This window comes from Purpureocillium takamizusanense, chromosome 2, assembly GCF_022605165.1.
Source record: "Purpureocillium takamizusanense chromosome 2, complete sequence".
In the NCBI taxonomy this organism is placed as follows: domain Eukaryota; kingdom Fungi; phylum Ascomycota; class Sordariomycetes; order Hypocreales; family Ophiocordycipitaceae; genus Purpureocillium; species Purpureocillium takamizusanense.
In genome coordinates, this window is record NC_063069.1 from 5,349,057 (window position 1) to 5,371,336 (window position 22,280).

General features: G+C 59.2%; 7 protein-coding genes across 7 annotated transcripts; 2 read left to right on the forward strand and 5 right to left on the reverse strand.

Moving 5' to 3' along the window:
- Positions 1-818: 818 nt before the first annotated feature.
- JDV02_003426 (uncharacterized protein) lies at positions 819-6,793 on the reverse strand (the record flags this gene model as incomplete). Its single annotated transcript, XM_047984555.1, has 13 exons — positions 819-2,687; positions 2,740-3,358; positions 3,425-3,489; positions 3,549-3,599; positions 3,650-3,721; positions 3,790-3,913; positions 3,987-4,346; positions 4,398-4,560; positions 4,633-5,342; positions 5,422-5,655; positions 5,732-6,011; positions 6,108-6,328; positions 6,403-6,793. 13 exons carry the CDS (start codon positions 6,791-6,793, stop codon positions 2,189-2,191), a joined length of 3,789 nt encoding a protein of 1,262 aa, XP_047840529.1. The 3' UTR covers positions 819-2,188.
- A 441-nt stretch (positions 6,794-7,234) lies between these two features.
- On the reverse strand, positions 7,235-9,882 carry JDV02_003429 (Omega-hydroxypalmitate O-feruloyl transferase). Its single transcript, XM_047984556.1, has one exon. The coding sequence runs from the start codon at positions 9,417-9,419 to the stop codon at positions 7,632-7,634; it is 1,788 nt and encodes a 595-aa protein (XP_047840530.1). The 5' UTR covers positions 9,420-9,882; the 3' UTR covers positions 7,235-7,631.
- JDV02_003430 (uncharacterized protein) lies at positions 9,724-10,487 on the forward strand (the record flags this gene model as incomplete). Its single annotated transcript, XM_047984557.1, has 2 exons — positions 9,724-9,756; positions 10,320-10,487. 2 exons carry the CDS (start codon positions 9,724-9,726, stop codon positions 10,485-10,487), a joined length of 201 nt encoding a protein of 66 aa, XP_047840531.1.
- A 951-nt stretch (positions 10,488-11,438) lies between these two features.
- Positions 11,439-11,897, reverse strand: JDV02_003431 (uncharacterized protein; the record flags this gene model as incomplete). Its single annotated transcript, XM_047984558.1, has 1 exon — positions 11,439-11,897. One exon carries the CDS (start codon positions 11,895-11,897, stop codon positions 11,439-11,441), a length of 459 nt encoding a protein of 152 aa, XP_047840532.1.
- A 1,315-nt stretch (positions 11,898-13,212) lies between these two features.
- On the reverse strand, positions 13,213-15,988 carry FAH12 (Oleate hydroxylase fah12). The gene is made up of 2 exons (XM_047984559.1): positions 14,713-15,988; positions 13,213-14,625 (listed from the first exon to the last, which is right to left on the reverse strand). The coding sequence occupies exons 1-2, from the start codon at positions 15,728-15,730 to the stop codon at positions 14,213-14,215; spliced, it is 1,431 nt and encodes a 476-aa protein (XP_047840533.1). The 5' UTR covers positions 15,731-15,988; the 3' UTR covers positions 13,213-14,212.
- A 2,124-nt stretch (positions 15,989-18,112) lies between these two features.
- JDV02_003433 (uncharacterized protein) lies at positions 18,113-18,484 on the forward strand (the record flags this gene model as incomplete). The annotated part of the gene is made up of 1 exon (XM_047984560.1): positions 18,113-18,484. One exon carries the CDS (start codon positions 18,113-18,115, stop codon positions 18,482-18,484), a length of 372 nt encoding a protein of 123 aa, XP_047840534.1.
- A 2,212-nt stretch (positions 18,485-20,696) lies between these two features.
- On the reverse strand, positions 20,697-22,278 carry JDV02_003434 (uncharacterized protein). Its single transcript, XM_047984561.1, has one exon. It carries the CDS (start codon positions 22,170-22,172, stop codon positions 20,892-20,894), a length of 1,281 nt encoding a protein of 426 aa, XP_047840535.1. The 5' UTR covers positions 22,173-22,278; the 3' UTR covers positions 20,697-20,891.
- Positions 22,279-22,280: the final 2 nt, after the last annotated feature.

The following is a 22,280-nucleotide window of genomic DNA, read 5'->3' on the forward strand; positions in this document are numbered from 1 at the left end:
GCTTGTCTTGTCCGCCTCCCTGCCAGGAGCAGGAGCCGTTTACCCGCACCCCTTTGCCTTGCGCGCCAGGTTGGGTTAAAGTACGGTACTGTACCTGATGCTGATGCGGGAATTATTTCGACGGTGAGGAGCAGCAGTCGTCGACCGATGATGATGGTGGTGACGATGCGATGGATGCGATGCGGGCTGACACAGGGCAGGACAGGACAGGACAGGACAGGGGACGGACGCTTCACTCCCTTAGGGGAATCCATGCGCCTCATGAATTTTGCGATGCTCCCAACACTGAAGCCACGACCCACGGCGTCGCATCGTGCCCGCCGCTGCACCCGGCACATCGCCTCGTCTCGTCTCGTCAAACAGCAAGCATCACCATCATCAACCCCAAACGCACGTGCCGGCCCCTGTCGTGTGGTTGCATCAATGGCATGCGTCCCAACTGTCTCACCGCTCCCCGTCGCTCGGACCAGACATGCCACAGCATACCTTCATGCACTGTGTATATACAATACGTACTCGATGTCCACTTTGTAACTTAGTACGTACGCGCGTACATACGAACATGCTTTTCCGCACATACATATAAACCCATCCGTCCTGCCGCCCACCCTCGTCGTCTCGCGTGGTGGCGTTGAAAGTTGAGGGCGCAGTCCAGCCGACCAGCCGGCCGCCCGCGGCTCGCGGCTGCCGAGCACACACACACACACACGCAGCGGTCTGATGTCATGACGACGAAGCCGTACGCCCCTTGATGCCCAGCAGGCCCCCAGCCAGCCAGCCACCTACAACTGGTGGTACTGCTAGTACTGCTGCCACCACCCAGCTTGAGCCCTGGGGCAACCTCCTATATGGCCCGCCCGGTCCCACCTCACGACACGCACACTGCACATGGGGTGTGCATGCCCAGCCAGCCGCGGCTGTCGTCCCGACGCCCGCACCATCTGCTCGATGGGCTGACTACGAACTACTACTGCGTGCAAAGTACAGTACATACGACAAAGCTGTAACTGGCTGGCTGGCTGGGCCCGGACCGCCAAGGTCGGGATGACGGGGCCACAGTGGGCTTCCCGTTGCTTGGGTGCCCCTCACCCATGTGGGTTTCTGTTATTATCCCGGCTGTCGTTCTGGCGTCTTGTCTGTCTGCTGCTGAAAAGAATCCCGAGCTAGGTATTTTTCTTACAAAATGATTTCTGGGTCCCGTCGTGGACGGGGACTAACTGGGTAGGTGAGGTACCGAACAGCTACCACCTCCAATGACTCTCGTCTTATACCACTCTTGTACTCGAGTGGTTTTCCTTCCCTCGCACACAAAAAGCCCGTCGTATCCATTTTATAATATTATTGCCTCGTTCACGGCGAGCGCCAGACTGTCGAAAAGGGGTCTGGGCTCTGTGGATGCTACCAGACAATAACGTACGCCAGGCGTTTGCAGCCTGGTTCGAGGGAAATTTTTTTTCCATCGGACGAGTCGCAAAATCCCTCCCTCTCTCGTGGGAAATTCGCGCGGCATCCCGCGGGTTGAGGGAGTAGTAAGACGGTAACAAAACAAAATCCTCACATGCAAGGATGATCTTGAAGCGCATACACAGGCCTGGGCTGGGCTGGGGCGCTTGGACGCGCACATCATCACATGCCTGCGTGAATATGTGCTTTCGTCTCGTGGCTTTCTCTGCTCGCGTCTGGAGCGGGTTTTCAGGGGCTCCGTCCAGTCCTCAATCGCACCGGCGCCGCTGATGAAAGGGAAACGCCCACGTCGTCGGAACAAGCTTCCGCGTTGAAACAGACGCGACATCGCACAAACCTCGCTCGTGTGTGTGCGTGTGTGCCTCCTCTGCCAGTGGTGTGATCCGTGTGTCACCCCCTCAGCCTTGTCCATGTCGTGTCACGCTGTCTGCCACCCCCAGGGGTGTCGACGCTCTTTTGCCTCGCAGTTCGCTCGCGGCGCTCCAACGACGACCGGTACGACGCGGCAAACTCGCCATTCGCGGCCATCAAGTCGCGTGGCGTGCCGTATTCCTTGAGCTTCCCGCCGTCGAGCACTGCCACCTTGTCGTACCTGATAACGTGTTCGAGACGGTGCATGACGGCAAGCACGGTGCAGTGCTGAAGTTCAGAGGAGTCGATGATGTCCTCTATAAGGCGCTCGGCATCTTCATCCACGCTGTGCAACCGTCAGCATCACGGGTTCCTACGCTGTTCTGCGCCACCAAGCGGCATGGGCTACGCACTTGCTGGTGGCTTCATCCAGGAGGAGGATCGGACACTCCCTCGCCAGAGCGCGGGCGAAGCAAAGTAGCTGCCGTTGTCCTGCTGACCACGCGGCCGCATCCATCGCCACGTCGAGGCCGCCCTTTGCTTGGACGAGATCCCACATGCGCACTTTTCGGAGCGCATCTGTTACTTGTGCGTCGGAGAGCTCGCCCGACGGGTCGACGTTGGAACGAATCGTCGCTGGAAATAAGAACGGCTCCTGCGGGACCACGCTGATCTGCGATCGCAAGGCATATGGGGGCATCTCCGACACGTTCATGTTGCCGATGCGAATACTTCCCCGTTCTATCTCCATCATCCCCAGGATGGTGAGTAGCAGCGAGCTCTTACCGCTCCCTGTGCGGCCGCATATCGCGACATGCTCTCCGCGACCGATCGAAAAGGATATGTCCTCCAGCGTCGGCTTTTCGTCCAGCCTTTGATAAGCATCAGTGGTGCTGTCGGCGGCCAACGCAGAGCATCACTTACCCATATGAGGCAACCAGTTTCGATATCTCAATGTCCCCCGTCTCTGGCCACCCGAGAGGCAGCGACACCCTACCCCCACCAGTATTCTCCGGACACACGTCGTCCACGAAGCGCTTCACCCTCGACACCGCCCCGATGCTCGACTCCAGGCCGGTCCACGAGTGCACCAAGCGCGCCAGCGTCTCGCTGAAGCCTACAACCGTGACCAGGCTCACGCCGACGCTGCCTGCGCTGAACTCGTCCCCCAAAATGACCACCGTTGCAACCAGGCCGGCCGCGACGGCCGCGACTGTGCAGTCGAGAACGAAGCCGAGCAAGTGCTGCATGCAGCTCTGTATGTACGTCGGTCTGAGAGAGGCATCGATGACGGAGTACTGCCGCCGCAGGTATTCCCGCTGCCATCGGAACGCGCGTATCGTTACCGCCCCGTCCACTGTCTCGGTAAAGCGGGTGTACAGGGGAGCTTGAGCCTCGATACCCAGCAGCCGCACCTGGCGTGATGTCTTGAGGTAGACGCTCTGTATGAGATACAAGACGCCGCATAAAATTGGCAAGAGTATTCCGAAATACTGCGAGAACACCGCGATGAGCATTATTTTCCCGATGCAAGCAAAGATAGCTGGGACTTGTCAGCATCGCGCCATTACATGTGCTCAAGCTCGAGCCAAAACCAGGGATCGGTTACAAGAGACGCAGTTGACCATGGCTGACGGAAGCTCCATGTCGATGAGCTCCATGTCCTTGCTGAATCTGTTCCCGGCGTTAGAGACTCTCAGCATGCTTGCTATCGATGCCAACATGAAACATACCTGTTCAAGAGCGTCCCCGAGTCCACCGTCGATAGGAACCGAAAGGATGCTCTGCGCAGATCATGAGCTCTTGCTCCCGGTGCCGGAAATATCGCTCTTACCCAACCGTTGTTTGCAAGACGTCTGCATGGAGTTTCATCGCCGAGTTGGATATGATGTGAATAAACGCAAACCTGAGGCGCATCGGTGTCAGCAACTTAGGCTGGACGGGGGCGTCTGCTGTCTGGTGGCTGCGACTGACCATGCAGTCGCGCATGCGCTCATGCTTCCCGCAATACCGAGCATTGCGTACACGCCCAGGTACACGCCGACTTTTTGATTCGCTTGCTCTGCGTTGGCCGCGGACCACCATTTGATCCATATCGCTGTGAGTCGTAAGCAACATTGATGCATGTGTCGAGAGGGAACCGACACCGGCTTAAGCGGCCACGCCCTTACCAGAGAACTCGTTGCAGAATGTCCACAAAATCATGAACAAGACGAACATGCAAACTGCCGTGTGGCCAGAGCTGTTGAAGTAGTATCTGTACACTCCTTTGTCTCCATGCTCGCGGCTGCCGTCGTAGAGGTCCCTATCGAGTAAATCCTGCTTTACGGGTGACACATGGCCATTTGCGTTAACCCCGTCCTCTTCTCCATCTTCGGACGAGTCGTGTTCACACTCTCTATGCCCCTCTTCTGGTACCTCTGTTTGTTCAACAAGCTTGTATGTTGCGAGGCACTCGTCATCGTTTTCGGCATGTATCAGATGCCCGTCTTTGAGGACCTTGATGGTATCCGACAAAGCCATGACGTTCCCTACATCGCGTTCTCAGCCTCGATCATTCAAAAACATCAGTGCGTACTCACTATTATTCGTTACTAGCACCACTGTCGCATGTATCTTTCGAAGTAGCCCTTCCGGCCCAAGGAGTCTCCGCGCAACCAGTCTGCTTGTGCGAGCGTCCATACCGCTGAATACGTCGTCCAAGAGAAGCAGCGGCTGTCTGGAGTACACAGCCCGTGCCAATGCCTGTCAATAAGCGTCAGAAAACTCTCAAGCATAGGGACGTGGCAAACTGCGACACGTGGGCTTTGCACATACAACTCGCTGTTTCTGCCCGCCACTGAGGTTATGGCCTTTGCTGCCTACGGTTGTGAAGTCGCGTTGGCTGAGCTGATTCAGGTCAGCATCCAGACAGCAGCTTCTAACGACCGTATGGAACCAGGGCTCATCGTATGGAAACGCCCCAATGATGTTCTGTCTGATGGTTCCGTTCTCCAACCAAGGCTCCTGAGAGCAGTACGCCGCGCCGCCGTTTCGAGCCAAGGGATTGTCAGCTGGCCCAGATGTGGCGGACTGGCCTTCGCTCAGCTCGCCCAGCAAGCTCTGTATCAAGGCCGACTTTCCGCTTCCGACCGAGCCCATTAAGGCCGTTATAGTCCCCGGCATAAGTGTCAACGAGACGTCTTTCAGCACTGCCTTGCCACCCCGTCGCCAGGCGAAGTTGCGTTGCCCCCTAGCGCCAGGTTCATCGTAGTAATGGCCAGAATCGCTGTTCATGGACGGCTCATCCGTGTCAGCGGCTTTCCCGCCGTAGTTGCAGTACTCTTGTATGCGATCAAAGCTGCTGATGCACTGAATCACAATCGGCAGCCCCTGGACGAACATGACGACAGGAGCCGTGAGAAGAGATATCAGCGCAATCGACGTAAATGCCTTTTCCGCCAACAGCGATTCGTTCCTCCAGAACAGCGCTATAATGACGTACGCGGCAAAGGTCAAGACTGGGGCGAGATTCAGCGGTGTGATTGCTACATGTTCCTGAAGTCAGAAAACAGGTCCACGGATCCCGGTATATCAGGGCCTGGGGTGGGGTGATCCAGAACGTACAAAGGAGAAGTGTCGTCACCAGAAGCTTTCTGAAATCGCGCGACGTGTCGACTTCCTCTTTCCGCAGGCCTTGGATTGTTTTCTGCATGACATCTGCCAAGTTGAGCATCTTGACGGCCTTGATGTCTCCGAGAAAGGCCGTAATGGCTTGTAGGCGCTTCTCGACCACTTCAACCCAGCGACGTTGGGCCTCCTTTGCCTGCAATGAGAGCCGGGACGTCGCGGTAACAAACACTGTGCTTAACAGTGAGCGCCCTCCCCCTTATGTTGTACGTACGAGCAACTCGGACAGACGGCGTCCGATACGTACCCAGGATGAGGACAATGGGAGCAATGCACGCCAGATACAGCTGCCGCCCCAGAAGCCAGCTCGCGATGCCGACGTCAAGAATCGAGGCCCACACTTCGTGTACGAACTGCATGCCCATGGCTATGCGCTCGATGTCCGTACCCATGAGCGTCACCGCCGTGATGTCGCCCCTATCTGCCACACGGAGCTCCAGCGTCCTCTCGTAAACCAGTGCCACGAGGCTCCCTCGCATTCTGGTCCTGAAGCGAGCGTGCTGGTATCTATACGCAGAGTTGCTGACCTGCAGCAGCACAGACAACGAGATCATCAATCAAGGGATCCGACTGGGGCGGCTCATAGCCGGGCAGTAGCAGGTGGGTGGGCAGGCACCACATACCGCAATCCCGAGGTAGACGACCGCCCAGCCGACAACGAGTGCCTTGCCAACGTGCTTATCCGGCCGGGACGTGTCCACGTATTGTATCGTGGCCGCGATGAGAAACGGCTGCGCAAAGGTAAAAGCCGTTAGACTCAGGCGCGGAACGACCGCCGAGAGGAACGACCATCTATGGCTGGCGAAGCTTGCGCGCAACAGACTGTCTCGTCGCCGATGATCCGCTAGCCAGAGAGATGGTCGTTAACGCCCATGGATTGTTGTTACAAGTGCTTGCGCGAGACGGTGCCTTACTTACCCTTGCTCCATGCCGCATCAAGCTGTTCGTGGGTCGCCCTGCTACTCAGTCCCGCGTCCAGCGGCGGCAAGTCATCTGCCGAGAGGACCGTGGCATAGCCCAGCCGGAACGTGGACAACAGCCAGACAAACGCCGTCCTGTTCCAAAAGCCCGCGTGCTCCTCCGGTGAGCGTATAGACCCCTTAGCCGCCTTGGAGTGCCCAAGGTCGGAAACGTCAACAAGAAACAGCACTGCAGTCAGGGAGAGAACGACAGTCCCAGCAGCGGCCACGTCCGTGCTGGAACCCGCCAAGCACAGTGTCCGCACTCGCAGAGCCCAGGTCAGAGTCGACGACGCTAGAATCAAGCTCAGTGCTGAGGAGCCCCGTAGCGATCTCTGATGATCAGCCATGCTCACGATCGAGGCACAGGTGACGGCCAAGCAACCGAAGACATCGGCTACCAGCGACGCAGGCGCCACAAGTCCCCTGCCTCGGACTCGCAGGACAAGAAACGCAAGCTGCGCGCCGAGGAGGCTTACAAAAGCCGCCTCAACAACCAATATCCGTCAGCATGTTGTTCAACACCAGGTGATGGCTTCATGTTGGTGGGACAAACCGCTTTTACCATGACCAACGGGCGCCGCAACGAGAACAAACGTGGCCGCTGCAATCTCAAAGTAATCGTGGCGATGAAAAGTATCAGGAACAGTCCATTTGGCACGCACGCCAGGACTACCTCTTCGAACTGCATCGTAAAGTCGAGTCGCCGACACCTGGGGTCGACCCGGGGACCGAACGTCTGGTCACTTGCAGGTGGGCACTCCATGACGGCGACATAAAGAAACCTTTCTGCCTCTTGTACTATTTCTATCGCTCAATTGCCTTGCGAAAAACGCCTCCATTATATACAGCTTTGGTTTTGCGTCTTGTTATTGCGACGACGTTCCGTTGCCTGATGACGCAAATCCTCGACACGAACCGGCGTTCCCCCTTTCAAGTTAATGGAAACCCAGACAAACGGCACGAGATGCAGAACTACTGCCAGGCGTCAGCATGGCGCGTACATGCAAAAACGGCCGAGGGGCTTTCCCCCACCCATGTTGTGACAAACATAATAGGCGCGTCAGCCGCTATCCTGCCTGATCAGCCAGCTCCCATGGTTCCGCGACATGGAACGCATGCGCAAGACATGGTCCAATGCAATGTCACAGCGGCCCCCTGGCCGATCGCATGTGTAAAGTCGGTCAACTACTCCATGACCTCGTCCACCCACGCCCTCCAGTTGTCGTCTTTGCAAAGCCGCTCCATCGACGGCACATCCAGCGTCACCAACACCTCGTACACGCCGCTATCCTTGCGGCCGGGCATGATGACTCCGGCGCCCATGTTCCACGCCACCTGGGCCCTGCGTACCGCGTCCGGGTATACGCCATCGCCGCCGCCGCCGGTGCCCGCCTCCGTCCCCGGGATCCCCCAGACCGTGTCCGCGCCGAATCGCCGCCACGAGTTGAAGATGAAGTCGCGCGGGTCCGCCGCATCCAGCCGGACCCCGATCACGCGAGGGTCCGGCGCCGCGCGAAACATGGCCGTCCGGGTGGCGACGAAACCGTCGTCGATGCTGGCGAGGGCCGTCTCGATGCAGTGCACGATGGCGCCCAACGGGTTTCCCGCGGCTGCCAACTTGACGGCGGCAGCATCATCAGGAGAGGACCGCGCCGCGTCTGACAGGACACGCAAGCCGACGTTCGCCTCGGGCATCGCCACGGCGTTGCCCGCGTACGTCTTGGACACCTCTGGAAAGGCACGACTCGCCCACGTCGCCGGCATGAGCATGCGGCAAGGGACCCCGCCGTTCACGTCTGTTGTTGTTGTTGTTGTTGTTGTTGTTCTCTCACGCTTATTTGCGCGAAGCACTTTGAATTTCCGCGCGACTCCGAAGCGGGTAGCGGTTGAAAAGGCCCAGGTCAGCGCGGCAAGGCAAGCGTACGTAGATGGATATCGGCTTTCGGCATCAACGAAACGTGTCGACCGCCATTGCCGCGCCACTCTCTTGATGACGTCGATCTTTGCGTGGCTAAACCTGAATATCCTTCCTGTCTTTTGGATCGTCTTTGTGGGAGGGCTCGGTATCAACGGAGATGTTGGCCCGTTTAGGTTGGGCAGGGTCCCATATTCGGGGCAGCGGCTCATCAGGCCATCGAAGGGGGCCGTTTGTAGGAGCCGCGCCGTCGTTTCCTCCGGTAGGTCTGTGTATATATCCATCGGCACGTCACGGACAGGAGCCAAGTTGGAGCCCCTGAGCCCATTAGACCTGTCATGCCCCGACACGCGGCGCGTGCAGTCGGCAAAGACGGAGAGAAAGTTGGTCATTCCCATGCCATCCGTGATAGAATGATGCAAGTAGACGCACAGGAGCAAACCGCCCTCAATCACCCGCGCGTGAATCTCCAGTACGGGTATACCTGGACCGCCTTCAAGTAGCCTATAGGGCACGGTAAACGACGGGTCAACAAAGGCTTTGGCCGGAAACCCTGCCATCTTGAGTTGCTGATAGGTCCATCCAAAGAGCGTCCGTTGGTCCATGACTCTGAGGGACACCTGGTCCGCACTGGTCCTGCCGATGGACACCTTGCCGGCGCTCCCAGGCTCGAGAAAGACCCGGGCCGCATAGTCCGGGAAGCGTTTCGAGGCCATGGCCAGAGCAGAAGCGAGATGCAACCGTAGCATTTCAACGCCAAGACTGTCGGCGCCTCCACAAAAGGGGAAACAGAAGACCTGCCGCACGTATGAGCGCATGGCGGCCTGGTTCCAGCTATCGAGCTGCCGCGTGCCGTAGTCCGAGGCCTCGGCAGGCCGGGTCACGTTCGTCATTGTGCAAACCTGCGGGTCGCTTTCCGACGGTGATGGCGGCGGTGGTGAAGGAAGCGGCAATGCAAGACTGCCTCCAGGATGACGCTTCAGCCTAAATACCTGACTGACGTACTGTACCACGTCCAAACCCAGGCTGTGAATCGAACGAAATCCTTGACCGGTCATTACACAGAAGGGCCCCGTGCGTCGTCGTCTCTTCGTCAGCCGTCAAGCGCGGTTTCTGCTGCCGTGACTCGATCGCACAAGAGCTGCGGCCGGCCCAAGATGAAAGGGAGAAAAAGGACAAAAAGCTCCGTCACTCGCGAAAGCGGCTCAACCGGCGCATGCGCCCGAGCTCTCGCAAAGACAAGGCCTCACCTCAACTGTGGAGGCGGCGCCGGCGAGGACGGTCTCGGTTTATGTCAGACCTCGCAGTACGTACCAGACAGACCAGACCCGGGCCCGTCTGCTCTTCTATCTAGCCAACCCCATGACAGGCAGCGTGGACCCTGCTTTCGTGTATGTAAGTCACTTAGTATGTAATGTATGCATGCGCGGCCCGTCGAGCTGGGCCGGACCGCCCTTCCGCTTTCCGCTGCGGCAGGGGTCTGGGATGGAGAAAGCTGGGGGAAAGGGCCCGTCAGGCCAGGAAGGGAGGCAGAGGCAGGAAATAGGAAAAAAAAGAAAAAAGAAGGGAAGACGGGGCCCCCCCTCCCCAGTCTTGGAGGGGCACTGATTGAGGATGCTTGTCAAGCTGGTGGTTACACTGACACGCCGAGATCATTGGCCGAGCCGGCGGTCAGGTCGTCTATTCTCACTAGTCGCGCCCTCGGATCGCTCCCCGGGGAGGTAACCTAGAGCTATTGTGTACGGAAAGGACGTAAGGAATGTGTGAATCGGGCCAAGATCTCGCGTCGCTACGCGGGCCGCCCGGTTATTAGTTGGTTCCGGCACAGCTTCCCCACGGACACACCAGATCCGGCGGGACACATACGAAGTGCATCTGGGCAGGGGGGGGCCGGCCGTATTACATGTAAACATGAAGGGGGTCCGGCGCTCTAAGTCGACGACCAAACCGTCAGATAGGGCGAAGACGAAGACGACGACGACAACGACGACAACAACAACGACAACGGCGACAACGGCAATGGCGACAACGGCAACGGCGACAACGGCAACGGCGACAACGGCAACGGCGTCGACAACAGCAACAACGGGCGGCCCATGCCCGATACGGATGCACCTGTCGGTTGAAGCATGGGGGCGGGTGGCAGGTTGACGACCGTCTGTCTCGGCGACAGCCGCGGCCCCCCGGCCCCGAGCGAACAAACAGCCGTTCAACGATGCCGATATGATGCCGACGCAATACTGATCGGCTCGTCCCGTGTCAATCTATTCGCGCGCGCGCCCTCGCAAAGAAAGAAGGAAGAAATGTCATCATGGCGTAGCGGGATGGGCCACGTCCCTGCTTCCATGTCCTCCTCACGGGCAGGACAACAACCCTGGGGGTTGCAGATGTCGCGTGTTGGGTGTAGCACAGCGCAGCACAGCACAACCCGTGTTGTTTGCGCACATTCATTTGCCGCCGACCGACGCACCGCTTTCTTTCTTCCTTGCGGGGGTCGCAGGCTTGCTGCTGGGTTCTCTGCAAGGGGATCCCCGTGAAGTCATGCGGGAACACGGGCCGGCGGGCAAATATGAAGGCTGGGGGTTGCTGCCTGCCTGCCTGCCCACCCGTCCCGCAGCTGATTATGAAGATAAAGGTGATGAGACGACAACGGCGGCGATGACGATGATGATGCCAAGCCGGCGCTCGCACAGATCGTCCACTGGCCCAAGGGACAGTCTCCCGCGTAGCGGTCGGTCTCCTCAAGGCCCTTTGCCTGCTGGCGCTCTCCTGTATTTTGGTTCGAGTCCTACGTACAAAGTACAGTACAGTACATGACTACGAACGTAGTGTTTACGATACAGCAACCAGACCGACCGACCGACCGTCACATACTACGAATGTAGTCCCTACGACTGGATACAGCAACTACACCGACCGACGGTTACATACAACTCACGTAAGTCTTTGCGATACATACAGCAACCAGACCTACCGACCGTTCGTTCAGCCATCTCCCGTTCGTCGGGGAGGAAACTGGCCCCCCCTTCCGTGCCCCCAAGGTAACGTGGTCACGACTCGCGACCTACAGTATACCCTTACCCCCCACCCCTGACCTCCTCGACGACAGACACCCCCGACGACTCGTCGCCGCTCGTCCAGCGCCACGTCTCGTGCATGCGCAGGCGCCCGTCGGGAAGCACCTCGGGCCGCGAGACGCACCGCCCCGTCATCAGCTGCCCCTCGCGGTTGACGTGGTGGTAGCGCATGTCGAGCGACTCGCCCTCGCCGTCACCCCGGCCCTCATCCTCGTCAGCGGCGGCGACTGCTGCTGCAGTGGCGGCGGCTGCGGCTGCTGTCCCCGTCCCCGTCCCCGTCCCCGTCCTCCTCCTCACCACCACGGCCACGAGGGAGCCGCGCACGACCGAACCCCCCGCGTACTCAGCCCACACAATGTCACCATCTTGGTGGTAGTGAAACGTAGTCTCGGCGCCGACCTCGCCGTTGGCCGTGTTGGACGTGGAGCGGAACGTCTTGCCGTCGTAGGAGATGGACATGTTTTGTTGCTCGCTACCCTATGTAGCGAAGTGGTTGCGGCACTGATGAACGAAACCCGGGCGACTTGCCGTCTGCACGTTTCGCCCGCGCGCGCAAGACAAGAAGAAGAGGGTGAGACGCTGGCCGTCGTAGTGCTATGGTGACCAGCTGATGTCGAGACAAAGAGAAACGCCCTCAGTGTCAGATAGGAAAGAGATCACGTGGGCTTGCAAAGGCGCAATAAAGAAGGAGAAAAGGCGTTTGGCGGGGGGGACATTACATTCGTATTGAGTCACAGCAACGGCGTGAATCCACCAAGAAACATAAGCAGACGTTGCGAGAGCCAACTCCCGCCGTGATGTTCTTGGCACATACATTTATTAGCCTCATGTTAAGCTTATTTCCGCGATCGGACTCTCAGAGGGGCATACCAAAGCCCCCCCCCCCTAGCTCTTGTCATCTTTTCGTCTCAACGTTTCGACGCCCGAAACGGGACACTATTCGACCGTCTTACCGCTCGCTCCAGTCCAGAATCCAAACAGCCCCCTCGTCGTTTGACCACGCCATATCTGACATATTGTGTCTGTGCAACAAAAGTCCATTGACCCAAGGCTCAGCTGAATAGCAACGACATGCACCCTCCTGAGCAAAGAGTCTCCAGGGCGGATATCGCCATGTAGGGTAAAAGAGACAGGATTTAGAGTCTTGTGAGGCGGTAGTTTGCTGTTGCCTCCTCTTTACATCCTACCGGCATCAAGTGTGCGTGCGTGCTTCAAATGCCACCGCCGATCCACGCCGTTCTTGCACAACATAACCGACTCGGGCGCCACTTCAAGTCCAACAACTCCAGTCCCGTCAGACCAGACATCAAATGCGCCGCACGTCCGCAACCCACAACCCCATCTGTCATATATCATCATCATCATCATCATCGTCACCCCGACCCAGGTGAGGCTCCCGCCTCACAAACCCAACATATACCTACCCGTCCGTTCCTTGCCATAGCAAGACCCCTCACATCACACCCCAGCAGAACAGCACCATATTGTACTTCGTACACTTCCATATGTACTTCGCACAGACGCTTCAGTCGCCCATGTCTCCAGTATGTGTCCGTCACCCGTGACGTTGCACCAAACACTTGGGCCCCCATCCCTTCTCCTTCACCTCCGATGGCAGACATACTGCAGTGACTCGACTCATGGTCACGGTCCGCGACTCATGGCACGCCGCGCGCGCACCATCCCTCTCACTACCCGCACTATACGGACGCGATATGTCATCGCAACGCATTCCCGAGGCATGGACTGCTCCTTTTCCTCCTCCTCCTCCTCCTCCTCCTCCTCCACCTCCTTCTCGTCGTCACGAGTTACACAACAAAGCGCCCGCTACTTCACCCAACCTCCGCACCACCACCACTTCTTCACATCCCCGTCTCACCGTCTCCGCTACTCTAGCTGGAGCTCTTTTCCCTTCCCTGCAGAGACCTTCAGAAAAATCTAACCCTTGTCGAAAAGCGCCACACACACAGAAAGGAAGCGGCTCAAGCTACGTCGTCACAGCTTCTTCTCAGCCGTGAGTGCCAGCTGGAGTCTTCCTCCCGTAACGGGCCCCAAGACGGCTTAAAATACCTATGCCTGCTCCCATCAGTCTTGCCGACACGCAATAGTAATTGAATATATCATCAACTACTATCAGCCCACCGCCAAGCGAACCCAAAACGAAAAGAAACCCTGCTCCAAAAAAGCTTCGAGAACACCCCTTACCCGTGGCCTTGGGCTCGGCGTGGCTGCGCCTCATCGCAACCCCCCCTGTTTCCCCGCATTCCTGGCTGCAGGTTGTGCAGAGCCTCTGCACAACATCCCCGAGCTTTCCGGCTCCGTAGTAACGTAGCTCCTTCATCCTTTTCAACCACCCTCGACTCACGTCACTGCATCGACATATCGGTCCAGCCCACGAGTTGCGTGTCCAAGAGTTTCGTTTCATTACGATGAATCTAGTCCGGTCTATGCCTCGTCTATCCGTCTCGCGCCGCCACGTCTAGAGCCGCCCACTCTATACGCGTGCGTGGGGGCGGCTCGCCTTGCTGTCGTCTGTCATTCTCTTACTCTTCCAGTCGTCCCGCGGCTCTTGAGAAAAGATGCAAGAAAAATTCAGCCAAGTCCTTGAACATCGACCAACACAGTCCAGGCCATCTGGACGCTCCGAAACGCGCGGTCAACGGCTCGGCTCGGCGCCCGCCTCAATCTCGGCTTGGCTCGGCCCATGGCCGACTCCATCTTTTTACGCCGGAACTTGACGGCGCGGCGGGGGAACAACAACAAGTCAAAACAATTTACTCGGGCTTCTTCATGCTGGCGGGCTTGGTGCCCAGGCCGTTGGTGTTGCGGAAGAAGAGGATGCCCTTGCCGGCGCCCTCGGCCTTCTCGCTGGGCTCGACCCATTGGCACATGCGGGCGCTTCGCCACATGGCGCGGATGAAGCCCCAGGGGCCGTCCTTGGTATCGGACCGGTAGTGCTTGCCCATGACGGGACGAATGGCGTCCGACGCCTCGTCGGCGTTGTAAAAGGGAATGGTGCTGACATAGTGATGCAGGACGTGCGTCTCGATGATACCGTGCAGCAGGTGGCGACCGACGAAGCCCATCTCGCGATCAATCGTGGCAGCGGCGCCACGGACAAAGTTCCATTCGTCGGCAGTGTAGTGGGGCAGAGACGGGTCGGTGTGCTGGAGAAAGGTGATGGCAACTGCGGCAAAACGGTCAGCATCTCAGCGAGAAACGAAAGAAGAAAACCCCCTAGTCGAGGTATCGACGGGGTACGGGCGAGACGAACCGAGCCAGTGGTTGACCCAGAGATACGGGATCATGTACCAGACGGCCAGATTGGCCCATCCGAAGCGGTTGCCGAGGTAGTACAGGACACTGGCGGCGATGGCAATGCCCAGGTCGCTGAGGAGAATGAGCTTGCCGTCCTTTTGCTCATAGAGGGGGCTTCGCGGGTCAAAGTGGTTGACGCCGCCGCCGGAGCCGTTGTGCTTGCCCTTGCCGCGGCCCTCGCGCTGGCGCTCGTGGTAGTTGTGGCCGGTGACGTTGGTCAGGAGATAGTTGGGCCAGCCGATGAGCTGCTGGCCGATGAGCATGAGGAGGGTGTAGGCGGGGGCGTCCTCGGCCAGCTCGCTGAGCTCGTGGACCATCTTGCCGAGGCGCGAGGCCTGCTGCTCACGGGTGCGGGGCACGAAGACCATGTCGCGCTCCATGTTGCCAGTGGCCTTGTGGTGCTTGCCGTGAGAGATCTTCCAGGAGAAGTAGGGGACGAGGAGAGCCGAGTGCAGGACCCAGCCGGTGGTGTCGTTGACAATCTTGGAGGGCGAGAAGGCCTGGTGACCACACTCGTGGGCAATGACCCAGAGGCCGGTGCCGAAGAGGCCCTGGAGGACCGTGTACAGGCCCCAGAGCAGAGCGCGGACGGGGCTCGAGGGAATGTACTCGGGGGTGACGAAGTTGTGGCAGAGGAGGAAGGTGGTGGCGATGCAGGCCATATCACGCAGGATATATGCGTAGCCCTTCAGGGCGGAGCGCTCGAAGCAGTGGGCGGGGATGGCATCGCGGATATCCTTGATGGTGAAGTCCGGGGGTGTGAAGGCGTTGCCGTACGTGTCGACGAGACCCGTGTAGGCAGGCTTGGGGTCGGCGACGTCGATGGAGGAGAGGGAGGAGAGCGACGTGGACGAGGCCGAGTGGCGGGGGGAGTCGGAGGGTGAGACGGCGGCCGACGACTCGGAGTCGGTGGCCGTGGCCGAGGTGACGGTCCTGCGGAGGACGGGATTCCGGGGGATGGCGGTGGAAGCCATTGTGAGGGTGAGCGGGCGGACTGACGATGTCCTGTGCTGGCGACGATGAGGCGGGTGGTGGTGGGTGTGTAAGTTTTACGTCGGTTCCCAATGGGTGGTTGTGTGTGTTTTTGTTTGCTGGGAACCTGTCCGTCTCCTGCCCGGCGACTCTAGCAAACGTGTGAAGTGAAAACAGGAAAGGAAAAAAAAGCTAAGAAGGGTGCTGTGTCAAGGTGTCCGAGGCAAAGGGAATGAAGAGGGCCGTGGCTGAAAGATCGGGGAGGAGGACGAGATAATCTGGGAGGGGGGGCGTGTGCCTGGAAATTGTTGGGGTCGCAGGGGTCGTGGGTCCAAGGGGTCGCTGGAAGCCGCTGCAGAAGAGACCGTGCTGTACTGTAGGCGATGCCGAGCCCTGGGATGGATTGACCACAGCTTCAATTGGCCTGGGGCTAGTGATGGAGAGGGGGGTCTGCCGTCAGGTACCCGACCAACCTTAGTACCAGCCTTCAGTGGGTGTACTACCTCAAATTCCACTACGGCACGCACCTCAGCTTTACCACCGCAGGGGAGTGGCCGAACCCGTGGAGGCTCAGTCCCCTGTAGTGCTTAGGTTCTTGCGCTGTCACTTGTTGGTAAGTTGTAGGTACGCAACAAAGGCATGATGGAATTCTTCGACATCAAACGGCGTCCCGAAGCAATTCGAGCGTCAACGCCAGTCATCCGCACGGCATGAGGCCACTCGACAAGTGAAGCTCGGGCGGAGCCCTGGGCATGGCAGCACAGCAGCCCCTGCTGCGGGCAAGGAGGCGGTGGCACATACATACAACCTCTGCCAGCGACTGCTGCCCCGGTGGAGGCATCCTAGGCCGGGCAGGGGACAGACAGAGTCTCAGAGATATGGGAGTTATGCGGGACGGACGAAGCCGGTTTGCCAGACAGGCGTACACACCGCCTAGTCCAGTCCAGGTGCCTGAATCGAGGTTGATCATGGGGGCAAGAGACGGAGCGCTGGAGCAACCTTGGGAACATTGGCGCCGCCAGCGGCGAACGGCAGAGGCCCAGCCGGGCTTGCACTCGCTTCCACTGGTGGGGTGGCTCCAGCAATTCCAGCCTAGGTAGCCCAGATGGCGCTGGCTGCTTCCCTTGGAGAAGCTGCCAGCCATCCATCCACCAGCAGGGTCCAGATGGTCGCATTCCATCGTTTTTTTTTCTCCTTATTTCTTTCCCGCAGCGGGCGGACGGCGCATGGATTTCCCCATTCGGGGATCCACCGGGAACCAGCGCCATCCTCCATCATCGTCCTCATGCCTCCTCCGTACCGGCATCTAGCCAGCCAAGCGCCAGCTGACTTGATAGCTAGTAGCAGCAGTCAGCCATCGCGCGATGGCGATTCCATCATGTTAACTACTTGGCAGAGCGGGCCGACGGTGCATGTGAAAGTCGACAGACAGCAACACTGCTCCTCTGGCCCCGTGGTGGCGGCCACCGCCAGAAGGCAAGATACACGATGCATCCATCTACTGGCCATGGCAGTCCCGATTGGTGCCTCCTACCTGTAGGTATCTTTGCTACGTGCCTTCCTACCAGGTCCAGGGCCGCAGCTTGTTGCGTGTTACAGAGCACACGGAGAAACATGGAGGAGGCGTGATTGACTACCCGCCATCACATACGCCTCGCGAGACATGACGCACCAGCCGAGCACACTTTTTTTTTCTTTCGCGCCTCTCGACCGCCACCACCACGACGACAAGATAGCGGTGGCGGATACCTCCTGAGCTGCTGACCAGCGGATTGCAATTGCACGCGCCGGCAGGCGAGTCAAACGAGGGCACACGGTGGATTGTTGATTTGGCGTTTTGTGGGCTGACCCTTACCCTGCTGCCCCTTCCCTTCGCCTTTGACTCGTGGAGTTGCACGACGTGGAGCCGCAACGCACGACGAAGCAACAATGGGCTCCATCAATGCTCCAAGCACCCTGCTGTCACTGTGCGCACACCAAACGAAGGGGGGGCGTGTGCCCCAGGACCAGAAAGAGAGAGAATAACCTTATTGCCGAGCGTGTCCCCCCCCCTTCGATGCGATGCGCCGTCTCGTTTTGGTCGACGTCGCCCACGCCGGCCCAGACGACCAGCCAGACACACGGTTATCGACAAGACGGCCAACCAGCATCCACACGCGCGGTGCATCTTCGTCTCGCATATGCAGTAGTACTAGCATCGGGAGAACCGCCCTGCATATCGGGCTCGACCTCTTTTCCTCACTTCTGCCTCTCTCAGCTGACAGCGGCGCGAACCATCGTTTGTCCCCTCCCTCCACGAGCGTGCCGATCCGAAGGGTTTGCCTGACGACGGAGATGCATGTGGCTGGCAGAGCTGGGACGACGAAGCAGAGAAAGACGCGCACATGCGAGACAGCTCACCTTGCTGCTCGCTGCGTCTGCATCTGCGTCTGCTGAATCATGTACTGCAGCAAACAGCCCGCGAGACGGCATCTCGAGAGGAAGGAAGAAAGAAAAGAGGCGGCCGTCACATGCACGTCGACGAAAAGGACGAAAAGGGCTTGCCGTCGTTTCGGTTGGCCAGTCCAGACGGCAAGGAGCTCCTCGTTCATCCCGATGGCTCGCTTGTTGGCTTGCGACACCCATCTCACTTACACGGGAGCTACACCCTAGGTAAGCAAGCAAGCTATGCAAGCAAGAGGTCGGGGGAATCTCGTCCATCGCCTGCCTCCTCAGTCGCAACGGGCCCGGCCACTTTCACATGCTTCTGCTTCTGATCGTATGTACCGCTCGCTGTACCGACCAGCGAGATGGGTTCGAAGGCCGCCTCGTTGTTAGCGGCGCGCGCATCGGCACGGAGACCGGGACCCAGCCCAGCCATGTGCGGCGGCGGCGATTTGGGGGCTGCGCGGGACCGAAAAGAATTTCTGTTGGGAAATTTGTTGAGAGCGGGCGGCTCCCTGTCGGCAGCGGTGGTGCTGGTGGTGGAGGGTGGCGCGACCGCCAGCCTGTGCGGGTGCGGCCTGGGCAAACCCCCCTCCCCCGGGCTGGGCTGGGCTGCCCCTGACTGGATGGACTGGACGGGCAGGCCGTCCACTGGCCGAGGCGCCTTTCCCGCCGGGGCTTGGGGGGGTGGCCGCCTGTGGCAGAGGGGAGAACCTGCCCAGGTTCCAGTGAAGTGGTTCCCTGAGGTACCTACAGGTAGACTGCACAGGACAGGTAATAGGACCTCGAGGCTGCGGGCCGCTGACCAACTGCCCGTCTATAGGTTCACTCCACGTGCAGCACCGTGGGTAGGTAGGTTTTTTTTTTCTTTCTTGGCCCTGCCTGCCCCTCGGCACGCACGCACTTGCACGTCATCTCTCCTCCCTGGAAGGCCGCCTGCCTCTTGTCCCTGGCTAGGTACCTCGGGAGCGCCATGTTGCGACAGTCTTGTCACTGTTCCCTCGTCCGCCCCGCTCTCCCCGAACCGCCGGCGAGCGGACCGCCATCCTACGAATGAGCTTCCCGCCCTTGTCATCCCGATGGCGGCGGCGGATCGGCCGCCCCGCGCATCTCTTGCCCCGCTCCGGCGCCAGCGGCGCTCCTGTGCGTGTCCAGCTGCCGTGGCGCCGACAAAACTGCGTGCGATTTTATTTTATTCTGCTTTCTTGGTGTACTTTTGCCTTGGAATGGGGGGGGGGAGGCGCGGGAGGGGTGTTTTCCCGCGGCGGTGCTATACGGTGCTATCATATACAATACATGCTGCCCCGCGGTGGGAGCTGTTTCTTTCTCCCCATGGGAAAGGCGGGATGGGCCAAGAAACAAAGCTTGGTATCCATCTAGATGCCCGCGTCTACAGATGCCCGCCAGTCTTGCTGCTGCTGCTGCTGCTGCTACGTAGATATCCGTGTTTTTATGTTTGCCGGTTTATCGATATACGGTAGCCTGTACTGTTTGTTAGCTGCCCCTCGCCCTGGCTCATGACCGTTCCAGTCGTGCAGTATCGCCTCATCAGTACCAACTATACGAGCGGTATATGATCCGCTTCGATCGTGAGCAGGGGAGTCTTGGGGGGGCTGACTGACTGGCTGGCTTGCGAAAAACGAGCAGAGCACGGGGCAGAGTCCCCCGTATAAGCGTGCATCGCGGCGGCTTTGCAGAGACGCACGGGGACGGGCAGGGTTGCAGACGGCTTAGCTCGGCCTAGGTTCTGTTCGTCTCTTATGTACCATGTTCTTTCTCGACGTTCGAGGCCATCGACCGCCGCCTATAACCTATCATCATCACCAATCATCACCCGTCGCCATTACCCAGTCGCGCAAGTACCGGCCTCAAGTAACCTCAATGAGCTCGCTCGCTCTCTCTCTCTCTTATTAGAGGATGGTGAGGCCTTGAACCTCGACGCCTTCCTCTCTTAATCTCCTTTACGTAGATGCTACCACTACTTTATAAGTAATCAGCAGCAGGAAGCTGCCTACCTACTGACCTACTTGTCTGCGTGGGGCGGCCATCCGCTCGGTCTGCACAGTACGTGATGACCTTGGCTCTGGCCCCAATGCATTCAATTCACACCACTCACACCATATACATGCCTTGAACGGTTTATCAAGCGATTTTGGCTTCCTGTGGGCGGTCTGGTGTGGTCGAGCGAGTGAATCTCCCTCCTCCTCAGGCGCTCGAAAGGGTAGGGAGTTGCTTACCCTACATCACTTACACGCGTCTCGGCGATGCCCAGTGGGCGCGCGCCCCCTTTTCAATACAACATTTGAAGCTATTGTAAATTCATGAGAGCGCCATGTGCCTCATACGGAGCAATCAGTCATCTTACGATGATATGATATTGCAGAGGTGGACGTATGAGCTGGGAACATGCGCGGGTGTCTCAATGCTGGCCATCCTCCCCACCTTCGTTACCCCTCCACTTCCGTATATCCTGCAGGAGTAACAAGGACGTCAGAGCGACCCATCATGACTGCCACAGGGAAGAAATAGTAGGAGCAATACCATGCTCTTTGCTACACTCATGCTAGAGTAGTATATGTACTAAGTAGATGCAGTAAAAAAGATGCCCGTCGTGACGGAAACGCCCCGCTACCAATAAACATCCATAGTCAAGCACATCTCTCGCCCTCCCCTCGTGCGGAAACAGACCCCTCAACGTCCACGATAGCAACAACAAAACAACAAAACGAAACGCATATCCTACCACGGCACCAGCCGCCCCTCGCTCTCCACCACCTGCCGCAGCCTCTGCACCATAAAGTCCACCCAGATATTGACCCTCTCCTGCTCCACCCCGTCCCACGCCCGCCGCGCCATCCCCCGCAGCGTCTCATCCTCCCAGTCCTGGCCCTTGCCGTCCTCCTCGCCGCCGCCATCGCCCTTGGTCACCTCGCCAAACTGCCATTGCTTCCTCGCCGGCCAGAGCGTCTCCAGCGGGTTCAGGTCCGGTGCGTCGCCGCAGCCAAACACGTGTCGCAGCCCCGCGCTCTCCTTCCAGCTTTGCACCGCGTTCTGCTTGCTCAGCCCGCCATGCGCAAACGCCTCCACATCCTCGTACAGCACGAACGCCGGGTCCGCCGCCAGCCAGCTTCGGACCTCCTTGTCCAGGATCTTGTAGTGGTAGTCCGCCATGCTGGGCGTCCCGGCGCAGTTGGGGCTCGTTGAGTCCTCATAGAATACCAGTTTGCTTTTGAACCCGTATCCTGCCGCCGCCCACGCATGGACCTTTCGGATATCCCTTGGCCAGCCCGCCTCGGACCCCAAGCCGGCATCGTCACCCGCCTCGCACCCGGGGCAATGCAGTCGCTCGCCCGGGCGCGGCAGCAGGCGCACTCGCCCGTCGAGACCGAACCCAAAGTGCAGCTCGATGCTGAAGCGCACGCGGCGCCAGTCCTCGGTCGTCGGATACGCCTCGAGCACCCGCCGTGCCCAGTCCGCGCGCTTCTCGCGGCAGCGACGGTGCACGACGCTCCGCCCGCAGGACAGGCACCGCCGGTAGCCTAGCGTGCCCATTGCGCGGTGCAGCGTCCGAGGGTTGACCGTCACTTCCACGCCCGCCGCCTTGGCCAGCCGCGTCCAATTGAACCCGCCCGACTCGCTGCCATCGACCGACGAACCCGAATCCATCTTGCCGCCTTCGCCGTGGTGTTGGTGCTCGAGGTCATGCTGTTGATTCTGCTGCTGCTGCTGCTGCTGGGGGCTCTCTTCTTCCCACAGGAGCATCTCCATCCGCCGCTGGTCCGCCTCCGAGACCTTGCTCGGCCGCCCGCGCGTCTCCTCCCACTCGGGGTCGCTCCGCTTCGACGACGCCGGTGAGCTCAGCGCGGCGTAGCCCTGAGACCGCGACAGGTCAAAGTGCCGGAATATGGCCGACTTGTTGACGGGCAGGCCCTGCGACTCGAGGTACGAGATGGTGCCGCGGACCATGGCCTTTTTCGGCGTGTCGCCATGCTTGTATCCCTTGTAGCCAGCCGGCCGCATCGCGAGGGCGGGTTCACCGTGTTTTACTTGGCTGCAGGCGGGGCGCGTCGACCATCAGAGACAGGTCGTGAGTCGCGTGTAAGTCGTTGACAGAAGAAGTGTGTGGAT